The sequence below is a fragment of the Eptatretus burgeri genome, chromosome 8 (genome assembly GCF_056783735.1).
Source record: "Eptatretus burgeri isolate ZD-2024b chromosome 8, Ebu_testis_v1, whole genome shotgun sequence".
Classification (NCBI taxonomy): Eukaryota; Metazoa; Chordata; class Myxini; order Myxiniformes; family Myxinidae; genus Eptatretus; species Eptatretus burgeri.
The window spans coordinates 66,871,715-66,884,134 of NC_140968.1; the positions used below are offsets into that span (position 1 = coordinate 66,871,715).

General features: G+C 43.5%; 1 protein-coding gene across 6 annotated transcripts in view; it reads left to right on the forward strand.

Annotated features, from left to right (window-relative positions):
• The window catches only part of LOC147021942 (phospholipid-transporting ATPase ABCA3-like), a 197,600-nt gene that overhangs the window by 31,426 nt on the left and 153,754 nt on the right, over nt 1-12,420 (forward strand). For all 6 annotated transcript variants that reach the window (XR_015060999.1, XR_015061000.1, XM_085892392.1 and 3 more), the window contains 4 exons: nt 7,922-8,175; nt 9,962-10,078; nt 10,429-10,549; nt 10,736-10,909. Coding sequence is in view for 4 of the 6 variants with exons in the window: in XM_085892392.1 (XP_085748518.1) it covers nt 7,922-8,175; nt 9,962-10,078; nt 10,429-10,549; nt 10,736-10,909 (666 nt within the window). In the remaining 2 variants the exon portion in view is untranslated. The remainder of the gene's footprint in view (nt 1-7,921; nt 8,176-9,961; nt 10,079-10,428; nt 10,550-10,735; nt 10,910-12,420) is intronic.

Below are 12,420 nucleotides of genomic sequence, written 5' to 3' on the forward strand. Positions count from 1 at the left end.
CCCCCTCTCTCTCCCCCTTCTATCTCCCCCTCTCTCTCTCACCCCCTCTCTCTCTCCCCCTCTCTCTCACCCAAGTCTCGCTCCTCCTCTCTCCCCCCTCCTCTCTCCCCCTCCTCTCTCCCCCTCCTCTCTTCCCCCTCCTCTCTACCCCCTCCTCTCTTCCCCCTCCTCTCTTCCCCCTCCTCTCTACCCCCTCCTCTCTTCCCCCTCCTCTCTTCCCCCTCCTCTCACCCCTCCTCTCCCCCCTCTCTGTCTCCCCCTCTCTGTCTCCCCCCTATCTCTCCCCCTCTCTCCCCCCTCTCTCTCCCCCTCTCTCCCCCTCTCTCTCCCCCTCTCTCTCCCCCTCTCTCCCCCCTCTCTCCCCCTCTCTCTCCCCCTCTCTCTCCCCCTCTCTCTCCCCCTCTCGCTCACCTCCTCTCTCCCCCTCCTCTCTTCCCCCTCCTCTCTACCCCTCCTCTCTCCCCCTCCTCTCTCGCCCCTCCTCTCTCGCCCCCACTCCCACCCCCTCTCCCGTCCCCCTCTCTCGCTCTCTCTTGCCCTCCTCTCTCCCCCCTAGTCTCACCCTTCCTCTCTCTCCCCCCTCCTCTCTCTCATGTCCCCCTCTCTCGCAGATATTGGTCGACAGATAAATGGCCGTAACTTGGGAACTGCTCGTCCGATTAATATCACACCTCGAAAAGGCACATCCGCGGGTCCCTGGCAATATTCCTGGCAAGTTTCAATCAGATCGGACTGTCAATCGTGCAAAAAATAAATAAATAAATAAATAAACATTAATTGTGATGTCATAGCACCGTGTCTTGTCATTGGTCGACAGATAAATGGCCGGAACTTGGGAACTGCTTATCCGATTAATATCAAACCTTGAAAAGGCACATCCGCGGGTCCCCAGCAATATTCCTGGCAAGTTTCAATCCAAAGATGAAGCATTGTGACGTCATTCGTGATGTCATAGCACCATGTCCTGTCTGATTGACAGACAATATTTCGGTCGTTATTGGTTGACAGACATTGGTCATTGTATCACGTTATTCTTTTCATTCAATTATTGTGTACTGCCAATTATTGTGCTATTATTATTATTATTATTATTATTATTATTAATATGCTGTTATTATTCTGAGGAAAATGGCATAAGGTGGAACGACACTTCAGCTGCCATATATACACCTTTTCAACACTGAAAAAAACAATAAAATGGCCGTAACTTGGGAACCGCTCGTCCGATTGACATCAAACCTCGAAAAGGCACATCTGCGGGTCCCCGGCAATATTCCTGGCAAGTTTCAATCAGACCGGACCGGCGGTTGTCGAGAAACGGCGGTCGCAGACAGACAGACACACACACAGAGATTGCTGTATTATATAGAGAGATTATAAATCCGATATTGTGCCTTCTGGTTTCTCCGACCATTCCCGAGCTCGAGTCTTTATTCAACTCTCTAAACCATATCCAGGGAGCTCTCACTGGAAATTCAATAACAGTTTACTAGAAAACCTCAACTTCATTCAGGCCTTTGAATCCTTCTGGACGGCTCTCCTAGAACAGAAGCTAAGCTGTTCTGTTAACATGTTGATATGGTGGGATTTAGTAAAAACCCAAATTAAAGGGTTCTGTCAACAGTATCAGTTTTTCTCAACAAGGGCTGACCATGAAGTGAAGAAAATATTACAGTTAGAGATTTTACAACTCCGACGGGTCATCGGACAAAATAATAGGAACATACAAAAAACCTTAACTGAGAAACAGTCCTTATTAAAGGACATAACCGAGAGGAATGCATGTGGTGCCTTAGTTCGAATGAGGCAGACGTACCAACCAAGTACTTCTTTTCCTTAGAGAAACGTCTTCCCAGTAAGAGCTTTCTCAGCTGCGATTAGCAGGTTCATCCATTACCTTTACACAATCAGAAATCAAACTTTTCGTGAAGGAATACTTTTCGAAAATATATTTAATGGAACAAATAAATCCTGTCAGTGTCGCCTCGATCTCCGTAGGCCTGCCAGTGTTGTGTGAAGATGGGCGTTCCCAACTGGAAAGACCCATCACCTTAGATGAACTTGGCACTGCCCTGCACGGCCTTGCCATTGGGAAAGCACCTGGATTGGATGGACTTACAACTGAATTTTACAAGAAGTTTTGGCACTTATTGGGTCCAGAACTCATTAACACCTTGAACGCAAGCTGCCAGCTTGGAGAGCAACCTCAGAGTTGCCGACGAGCTCTTCTTACCCTCATCCCCAAAAAGGGAGACATGCTGAGTATTGAAAATTGGCGTCCTATCTCCCTGTTATGTACGGACTATAAGATATTTTCAAAAGCCCTGGCATCGCGACTTACTCCTTATTTATCCTCGTTGTTGAAAGAAGACCAATGTTACTGTGTCCCAAAACGTTCCATCTATGACAACATCTCCCTTGTGAGAGACATCATTGAACTGTGCAAGGAAAGCCCGAAAGATTTAGGACTTCTTCTCCTTGATCAGTAGAAAGCCTTTGACCATGTTGACCATCGGTACCTTTTTGAAGTACTTGAGCGGTTTGGGCTTGGTTCAACCTTCATCTCTTATATTAAAATACTATACAATAATATTTATAGTGTGCTTAAGAGAAACAATGAACTTGTTGCACCTTTGTCTATTAACAAGGGAATTAGACAAGGTTTCCCTCTTTCCGGGTTGCTTTATGCTCTCTCCATCGAACCCCTACTGGTTTATTTGTGCTGTAGACTAACGGGTTAGTTTGTCCCAGCTTGAACGGCCGATCAAGGCTTACGCTGATGACGTGTGTGTATTCGTACAAGATATCAATGACGTTAACATCGTTCGTTATTGTTTGTCCTTATTTGAAAAGGCTTCTTCAGCCAAAGTAAATTGGAACAAAACGAGCGCCCTTTGGCTCGGTCCGTTGTGCTACTTGGCGCCAAGACTTTATGCTCCACTGTCATGGGCCAATGATGGTGTGAAATACCTTGGAGTGTTCTTAGGTAATAATACCAAATTAGCAAAAAATTGGGCTTGTCTGCTTGAGTTTGTTGAGGGTAAACTGCAAAAATGGAAAGGTCTGATCACACAACTGTCATATCGTGGAAGGGTCTTGGTCATCAACACACTGGTGGCCTCCACCTTATGGCACAGGTTCTTCGTGCTGCATCCTCCAGCGGCGTTGCTTCAACAGCTCCAGAAGTGCTTCGTGTCCTTTTTCTGGGACGGAAAACACTGGCTGCGACCTGGGGTCCTCAGCTTACCACTGACCGATGGAGGACAATGCCTGGTTGACATAAAGAGCCGGCTTATGGCCTTTCGACTCTCATTTGCTCTTCGCATGCTATACATGCGACCCTCTCCACCATGGGTCAACGTCGCTCGTCACCTTTTGCAACAGGCTGGGAGGCTAGGCTATGACCACTCTCTTTTCCTGATGGTCCTTTCCAAAATTGACACATCCCCCCCCTCTCTGGTTTCTATCAGAGCATACTAAATGCGTGGCAAGCTCTGACAATAACAAGAGCTACACATTCTTACACAAAACAGATGTTTCTGGAAGAACCTTTTGTTCTGCAACTCCCTTTTCCATGATAAGCCTGCTGATAGGTGTTTTATTCAACGCTTTACCGACAAGGGCGTTAAATCTGTCGGAGATCTTGTCAGCCCAAACGGTAGCTGGATCGGATCTGATGCATTGGCAAGCCTGGTCGGAGTGCGATCCTCTCGAATCGTGGCACGCATATTATGTAGTGTGCTTTGGACATACACACAGCTCGCACCTGCTTGGGAGCAAGACCACCAAAGCAATGAACAAAATGCACATCAAATACCTTCTCTCTCTACCTTTCCTGAACTCGTATGTGCTTTTTCTCTTGCCAGCCCTCTTCCTTGTCCCCCTTTTATCGTCGGCTTCAATGGCCTTCCCAAACAAAATGACCTTTATTTGGGTTGTGTAAAATTTCTTTCGCAACAGCAAATAACACAGCAGAAGGTTCGATGGAGAGACTTCTTACTTTGTTCTCCCCCTTATTTTCCTCACTGGAAAGGTTTTCATCACCCTCCTGTACCACCATGACATGGTGACCTCCAATGGAGACTAGTACACTGGATCCTTCCTTCTAATCACTTGTTACACCATTTTTCAAATCTGCTTGTAGATTAATGTCCTTTTTGTAAGAAATCTGAAAACCTTTTTCACATCTATGTTGAATGCCAACGGTTGGCACCTTTATTTATTTTACTTTGGAATTGTTTTGTGAGGTTTGGTTTGATTTTTAACACTTGTGTGTTCATCTATGGAATGGATATCCCACACAAAAATTCCAATGCTGTGTTAGCCAATTTCCTGCTTGCTCAGGCAAAGATGGCAGTATACAAGTCAAGGAAAAGAAAACTTGATGGTGTTGGAGTAAATGATGAAGATGCTTTGTTTTTGTTCCAAAACCTTGTAATAAGTCGTGTTAAATTGGATTTTCCTTTCTTTTCAGTAACTGGAAGATTACCACAATTCGAATCAAAATGGTGTATAAAAGAAGTTATTTGCAAAGTCCGAGAGGAATGTTTATCCTTTTCTGAAATGTTTTGTATGTAATCCACCTGATTCATCCCTTCCTTTCTTCAGAAATTGTTTCTTGGTTTTCCTTCTTTCTCTGATATGAAAATGTAACTCTCATTTGGGGATTTCTTTTCTATTTTTATAATTAAAAGATACAAAAGTCTGTCTCTCTCTCTCTCTCTCTCTCTCTCTCTCTCTCTCTCTCTCTCTCTCTATCTCTATCTCTATCTCTATCTCTATCTCTATCTCTATCTCTCTCTCTCTCTCTCTCTCTCTCTCTCTCTCTTTCTTTCTTTCTTTCTTTCTTTCTTTCTTTCTTTCTTTCTTTCTTTCTTTCTCTCTCTCTCTCTCTCTCTCTCTCTCTCTCTCTCTCTTTCTTTCTCTTTCTTTCTCTCTCTTTCTCTCTCTTTCTCTCTCTTTCTTTCTTTCTTTCTTTCTTTCTTTCTCTCTTTCTTTCTTTCTCTCTTTCTTTCTCTCTTTCTCTATATCTATCTCTTTCTCTCTTTCTCTCTTTCTCTCTTTCTCTCTTTCTCTCTCTTCCCCCTCTCTCTCTCTCTCTCCACCTCTCTCTCTTCCTCTCTTTCTCTCTTTCTCTCTTTCTCTCTTTCTCTCTCTTCCCCCCCCTCTCTCTCTCTCTCCCCTCTCTCTTCCTCTCTTTCTCTCTTTCTCTCTTTCTCTCTCTTCCCCCCCCTCTCTCTCTCTCCCCCTCTCTCTCTTCCTCTCTTTCTCTCTTTCTCTCTTTCTCTCTCTTCCCCCCTCTCTCTCTCTCCCCCTCTCTCTCTTTCTCTCTTTCTCTCTTTCTCTCTTTCTCTCTTTCTCTCTCTTCCCCCCCCCTCTCTCTCTCTCTCTCTCTCTCTCTCTCTTCCTCTCCCCGACCTCCAGAGATTTGTATGGTGGTGGAGGGGTTTGGGAGGAGGTTAACGTGAGGGGAAGGAAAGGGAAGGCAGTGTGAGGGGAGTGGAAGGGAAGGTAGTGTGAGGGGAGTGGAACGGAAGGCAGTGTGAAGGGAAAGGAGGGGGAGGCAGCATGAGGAGAGGGGAAGGGAAGGAAACGTATACCAGGGCGATAAAACATACCTAAACACCAACATTTTATTCTTAGCCACTGGGTTCTATAAAAACTGGGCAGGAGCATTTAAAACTCACGCTATCAACCTGACAAAGGCCTGCCTGCATGCATGTATGTTGGCACATGCAGCAACCTTTGCACCCCTTCGGTCAGTTGACTCTGAATGAGATTTATACATCCTACACTTTTGAGAAGCTGTTTTAAATTCAAAACAAAACCTTCAGTCCTTAAAAACACCCCCCCTCCCCCAATACATGTTCCTCCAACCTCCTCGTGGTCAATGCTAACCGTGCACATGCACCAGCAACATACTTATTGTTTCACTCGCACACGTGCAAGGATTCTCACTGGCATACTCAACTTTCTCCACTCCCGCACTGCACATCACGCGTGGCTTCGGCGCCAAAACACATGCTTGCGAGACATCTGTGTAATCTCCACCACAGCGCCACGCACCACACGCCTGGGTGCAAGTTCGGTCTGTGCGCCGGCGAAACTGGTGCTCTGCTCATACGTGACCAAGCATCGAGGCCACTCACCAAGTGGCTTAAACACTCAAAGCAAGCACTCCTACGAAACGGTTTATAAGGAACAGCTGGCTTGGCAAGCGATTAGCGATCGGTCATACTAAATACCTCCGGAGATGCCTAGAATGTCAAACAATGAGCATTGGACAAAGGAATACTTTTTCTTCACAGTCAGGATTGATGTTAAGGTCATTTCAGCAGTTTAAATTTTGAAATTCGGCTCAGGTTAAGAGATTCTCGAGCTTATTGCATGTGCGGAAAAGAAATGAAGGCAAGAACATTGGGGTCTCCGGACATTTGCAAGCATTGCGATGTATCCATCGATTTGTAGGCATGAAGATCAGTGATCAGCGATGTATCCATCGATTTGTAGGCATGAAGATCAGCGATTTGAAGGTACGAAGCTTTATCATACAGAAACCGACCTGTTCCAAAGCAAGGCATTTTTTAGCTGAGCAGTCAAATTGGCGCATTAAGACCCTAAGGTTTGCGTGCTGAACGCATGCTGACCAAAGGTAAGCCTGTTTCTGGTTTTACCATTAATCATCTTAAAAAGGGGTGTTTAAATTCACCCAAACACCCTGTTTTCAATCATGCACTCCCTTGGAGTTTCTTTCAGGTACATGCAAAGTTTCAGGCTGCTAGGTTTCATGGTTTTGGAGTTATGGAGGACACACTGACACACACACACACACACACACACACACACACACACACACACACACACACACACACACACACACACACTGACACACACACACACACACACACACACACACACACACACACACACACACACACACACACACACCACTGGCATTTATTAGTGTCGTCGATAGATTATAGATGGTACTTGTTTTTCTGAAACAAGTGAAACTTGTTTTTCTCGCTAGTCATTTCGTTTTATCACCCTATCAGCCTTGACATTATTTTTTTCTGAAAAACAAAATCAGGCTTTCGGTGTTTTCTTCAAGATGTAATAACATTGAGATTAAAAACAGCCATTGCTTTTGATGTAATGCAAAATTGTGACTTCCATTAGATTTTCCCATTTATTGAATGTCATTTTGAAGAGAAAACTTTGGTTCATGTTAATGATAAGATATCATTTCGAATAACAGAACGACAGTGCAGTGCATGCCTTTGTATGATATTCAACTCAGAATTGATTGCTTTATGATGAAGGATGATCATTCAGCTTTGGGCATAAACAGCTTGGGAACGAGTAAGTAAAGTTATTTGATATTAACTCTTCTGTGTGTTTACAAGGAAATTATGCACAGGAGGAGGCCATTCGGCCCATCATGCCTGCGCCACACCAATCCCAGATTTAATAAATCCATCACTACCCTTTTGCGTCGTGTGCAACCTTTTGGCTGCTATACTGGTACTCATTTCGCCGACCCCGGAAGGATGACAGGCTGAGTCCCCTGGTGTTAATTCAGCGAAAAACGGGAACCCAGGACCCCAGGATCCCAAGCCACCACCCTAACCGCTAAGTCAACACCAGGTTTATCAATGAATTTTCCATTTATTTTTGTGTCCGTTTTTATTCATCACTTTTTGTGCTTTCTTGTAAATCCGTTTATTTAATTTTAGTACTGAAGCACAATTATGAATGCAATAATTCCACTTTATTTGCAGTTGAACATCCTTTTATTTTTCATTCATTCACTTCGAAACATTTTCTCATATATTTGAACATGTACCCTTTTAGGTGTTTTGATTTTGTGCCTGACCGTGGCCTTTCAGGAATATCTGTGAATTTTGTTTGTCTCCCTTAGGTTATTACGCTGAGGGATTTCTCACTCTGCAACATGTCATTGATCAAGCTGTTATCAAGATCCTATCAGGCCAGTCAGGCACGCTCTCCTCAATGTCCATATTGCTCCAGAGATTCCCATTTCCTGAATACTTGGATGACCCCTTCATCTTTACTATCCAGACGCAGATCCCTATCCTGGTGATGCTTAGCTTCATTTTTGTTGTTGGAAGCATTGTTGGAAGCATTGTCCTGGAGAAAGAGCGAAGGCAGAAGGTACCTCTTCAATCTATTTCATTAAATGGTATGTGTTAACAAAAATATTTCATTAAAATGAATTTCTATATGTCTTTGTAGTATAACGAGATATTGACCTGCACTAAGATTACAATTATTTTATTGATCATCTAAAAACATGAAATTTGTCTTTCCAGTCATTTTACATTAAAGAATAGCAGACATAGTGAAGGCCCCATAGTGAGGGCCACATAGAGATAGAGAAACATCCATCAGCATTACATGAACATTGAAAAACAACAATATATCCTCAACTCCCTCGTACCACCTCTTAAACCTTCCACTCTACCCCACCCCCTCCAGACTCCAACCCCTTCCCCTCCCTCCTCACACATCCTCCTTCCCCCTCCTAACTCACTCCCCTTCCCCTCCCTCCTCCCACAAATTATTTTTCACAGGGTATATATTAAAGAGTACGCGCACATAATACATAAGTTTGGGTCAAGTTTGCGCACTACGTGCTGAAAAAATGTATAGTCTGTGTTTTGTAAGAAGACTATAGATCTCTGTTCTTTGTAGCATAACCCCCGAACCGCTTGCGGCCCCTGGTGGCCAAAAGTGCAGCCCCTGATGTGTGGCTGATGATACACAAATGTGAAAACACCCCATCATAATCTGCCATAAATGCTATCAAATTGACCAAATGAGTGTTCAAATCCGAAGCATAAAAGTAACATAACTACATCTCAGTGTGTGACAGGATACAAACAATTATGTTTGCAGTTCAGTTAACTATAATGAACAAGAGTATGCGGAGACGGGGCCTAATAGCAGCCATTACGGAGTCCTGCAGGTCGTGTAGCGGCTCTCACACTGATGTCTTTTCGTCCAAAGTCCACCCCTCCAAAAAAATTAAAAAGTTAAGATCATTGCTATACATAGGTGTTTGTGTGGTGTGTGCTTAAGAGGTCCTAGGTGGTCTAAAGGGTACGTTCCAATTATAGTTAGCGTCAAAGGGGTAGAAAGGGTCTAAACTTTCAAGCATGTAAAAAGGTCCAAGTGGTCTAAAGCTCTAAATGGTCAAGGATCCAAGCTGTCTAATCTGTGTGAAGGGTGTAAGGGGTCTTAAGGGTCTTTGGGGTTTTCAGATTTGAAAGGGTCTTCGGGGGCTTAAGGGTCTGAGGGCTCTTCAATCTGTTTTAGGGTCTTCAGGGTCTTAGGATTCTTAAGGGTTTTCAAGGTGTTAATGGGTCTTATTTGTCTTTGGGGTCTAAAGGGTCCTCAGGGTCTTCATGGTCTTAAAAGGTCTCATGGGGTTTTGGGGTCCAAAGGGTCTTTGGCGTCTTGAAGGGTTTTTAAAGGGTCTTCGAAGTCTTAAGGATCTTCGGGGTCTGAAGTTCTTAAAGGGTTTCATGGGTCTTTGTGGTCCTAAAAGGTCTTCTGGGTCTTAAATGGTCTTTGAGGTCGTAAAGGGTCTTACGGGTGTTTAACGCTTAATGGTTCAGGATCCTCGGATCCGAAGTTCAAATCACCCTCAACTGTTGAATTAATACCAGGTGGGGTTGACTGCCTGTCATCCTGAGGTCGGCAAAATGAGTGCCAGCATGCTGGTATCCTGTGTTGGAATGGTGACTCGTCCAGGATTGCACCCACTAGCCAAGGAGACTGCTTCGGCAGCACCAACGCTCTGCACAGAGTATGGTCCCAATGGATGGAGGGATTGGTCTTTAATGAGGCCATTTGATATTGTCATACACTGCAAATTTCAGATTCTGCATTTTGAAACTGTGCTAGTTTTTCTGTATGTCATGTGATTTGCATTCAGGAATACATGAAGATGATGAGCCTTTGCAACTGGCTACACTGGACAGCCTGGTTTCTACACTTCTTCCTCGTCGCAACCATTTCTGTCCTCTTGATCACCATACTTTTTTGCGCCAAGGTTGGTCAGGTCACAATTTACTCATAAGTTAAGATTGTAGAGTAAGAAAAATTCATTTAACATCGAACCTAAATCATTATTTCCCTATCTTCAGTGAATGTTGACTTGAAACTCATTGTTCGACCCTGACAGCCATGGAAATATTTTACTGGAACTTAATTAGGCCATTATCAGAATTATACATCTTGTATTTTCTTTTTTTTACTTCTGTGTTTTGTGTTGATAAAGAAATATAATCTGCACACAATTTAACTTGATGTTGTGATCACGCAGCACAACAAGGTTTTCAGTGGGGAGTAGAATGTGTTATTTAGCTTTCTTGAGACATTGTCAGTTGTACGTGCGTTCAGACAGGTGTGAATGGAGCGGTGCTGAGCCACAGCGATCCCACGCTCATCTTTGTGTTTCTCTTGCTCTTCCTGGTTGCCACAATTTTCCTCAGCTTCATGTTGACTACATTATTTAACCGTGGTATGTGATTTACTCCCTCTTTGTACTGTCTGTTGAATTGTTGAATGTTCTCTCTGCCTTATCGTTTTACTTTTTTTTTCTCTCTTTCTCCTGATTAGACACCAATATTCTCTTTAATCATGAATCGTGAAATTTCATTTTCATATTTTATGCGATAATGTTATTAAATCTTTGTGCATGTCGCAGCCAATTTAGCTGCGAAGGTTGGAGTCTTCATCTACTTCATGTCATACGTCCCATTTTTCTTCATAACTACAAGCTACAAATTCATGACTCTCAGTGAGAAACTTGCTTCTTGCATTCTCTCCAACGTTGGAATGGCTCTCGGTGCTCAGCTCATTGGCATGTTTGAAGGCAAAGGTGAGTTTATAGTCATTCAGATCACCACTGCTAACAACACCATTGATAGTTTGGTTATTTGTCGTTGAATAAAAAGTTATTGTGGATTACCTCGTCAATGATTTACTATCTGGAAGACCTTCCCACATGATGGTTAGACTCGCTTGCTGTCGTGGGCACTGGGATGCTGGTTCCTGTGATGAAGAGGCATTTCCTGCAGATTGTATATTTTCTTTCGAGGAAAGTGTGTAACATCTCATCTTGTTAACTCCAAGAGTAATTCTGGTGAAAGTTGCACTTTTAATAACTGTGTGCATGCAGCACATCATCTTCGAGTTGAGCACATCGATACTATCATTTGGCTGCTGCCTGACATTATGCTGTGACACCCCAAGTTGCAACAATGTATACTAGAATTAGCTTGTGGCTAATTGTATGAGTGACCAAAGGAGATAGAGCAACTTTGAAGTTTATAACCAAAGAGAAGTAAAAAAAATATATATATATATATTTTGAAGTAACAATGTAATCGCTAATTTCAGTGCAAAATTAGCAATCTGTGTGGGCAGCAAGATAAGTCAAAACAAATCTATAACAAGAAAAAGAGCAATCAGAGATTGCAGACCCTCACCATCACTTGTTTTTATTTATTTATTTATTTATTTATTTATTTATTTATTTTTTAATACATTGCCGAGGCTTGTAGGAGAGCTAACACACAACGCACAGCAAGGGGGGCATGGGACAAGAGGGGCGGGAGAGGAGAGGACAAAACAGTGGAGAACAGAGACATTAGGAGATCTGTTGAAGGGAGAGGGATTGGGTGGGGAACATGGGGAATACAAGATGGACATTACAGGGACTTTGAGGAAGGAAAGCAGGGAATTTGAAGGAGGTGGGTTTGCGGTGGATTATCGGGGGTAGAAAAGATCAGGGTTTTGGATGGGGGAAGATAAGAGGTGGTGGTGGTGAACAGCTGTTTTTAAGGCCTGGAGGGAAGAATAGGATTGAACAGAGTGAGGGAGTTTATTCCAAAGGCAGGAAAAAAGAGGAATGAAAGAGTGAAGGTGAGCAGTGATTCGTGATTTTGGTAGTTTTACCAGTAGGGGGTTGTTGGTGGACCTTGAGCGCCCTGCGGAAATATGGTGGAGACATATCGTAGACAGAGCAGGGGTGGTGGGGGGGGGGGTGAGATCAGAGAGGAGATGGTAGAAGACAGAAAGACCATCGATCTGCCTGCAGTGAGAGTGAGTTTTGTGTGGTGTTTGTGTACTAATGTGTTACATAATGGTCCTCATGGCCTCCTTCTGCAGCATTGAAGTCCCTTGAAAGAGAACTCAAATTAAATGATGCTGTGTATTAGGTAAAAAAAAACACCCATCATGTATCTCTCTACAGAGAGTGATGGACATAATAACTGATTTAATTGAGTTTATTGCATTCAACAGCAGTGTTTAATGATAAATATGAGCATGCAAAATAATTGGTGAACATGCAAGTAGCTGTAATGACCTTTTTTGCAACCTCACAAC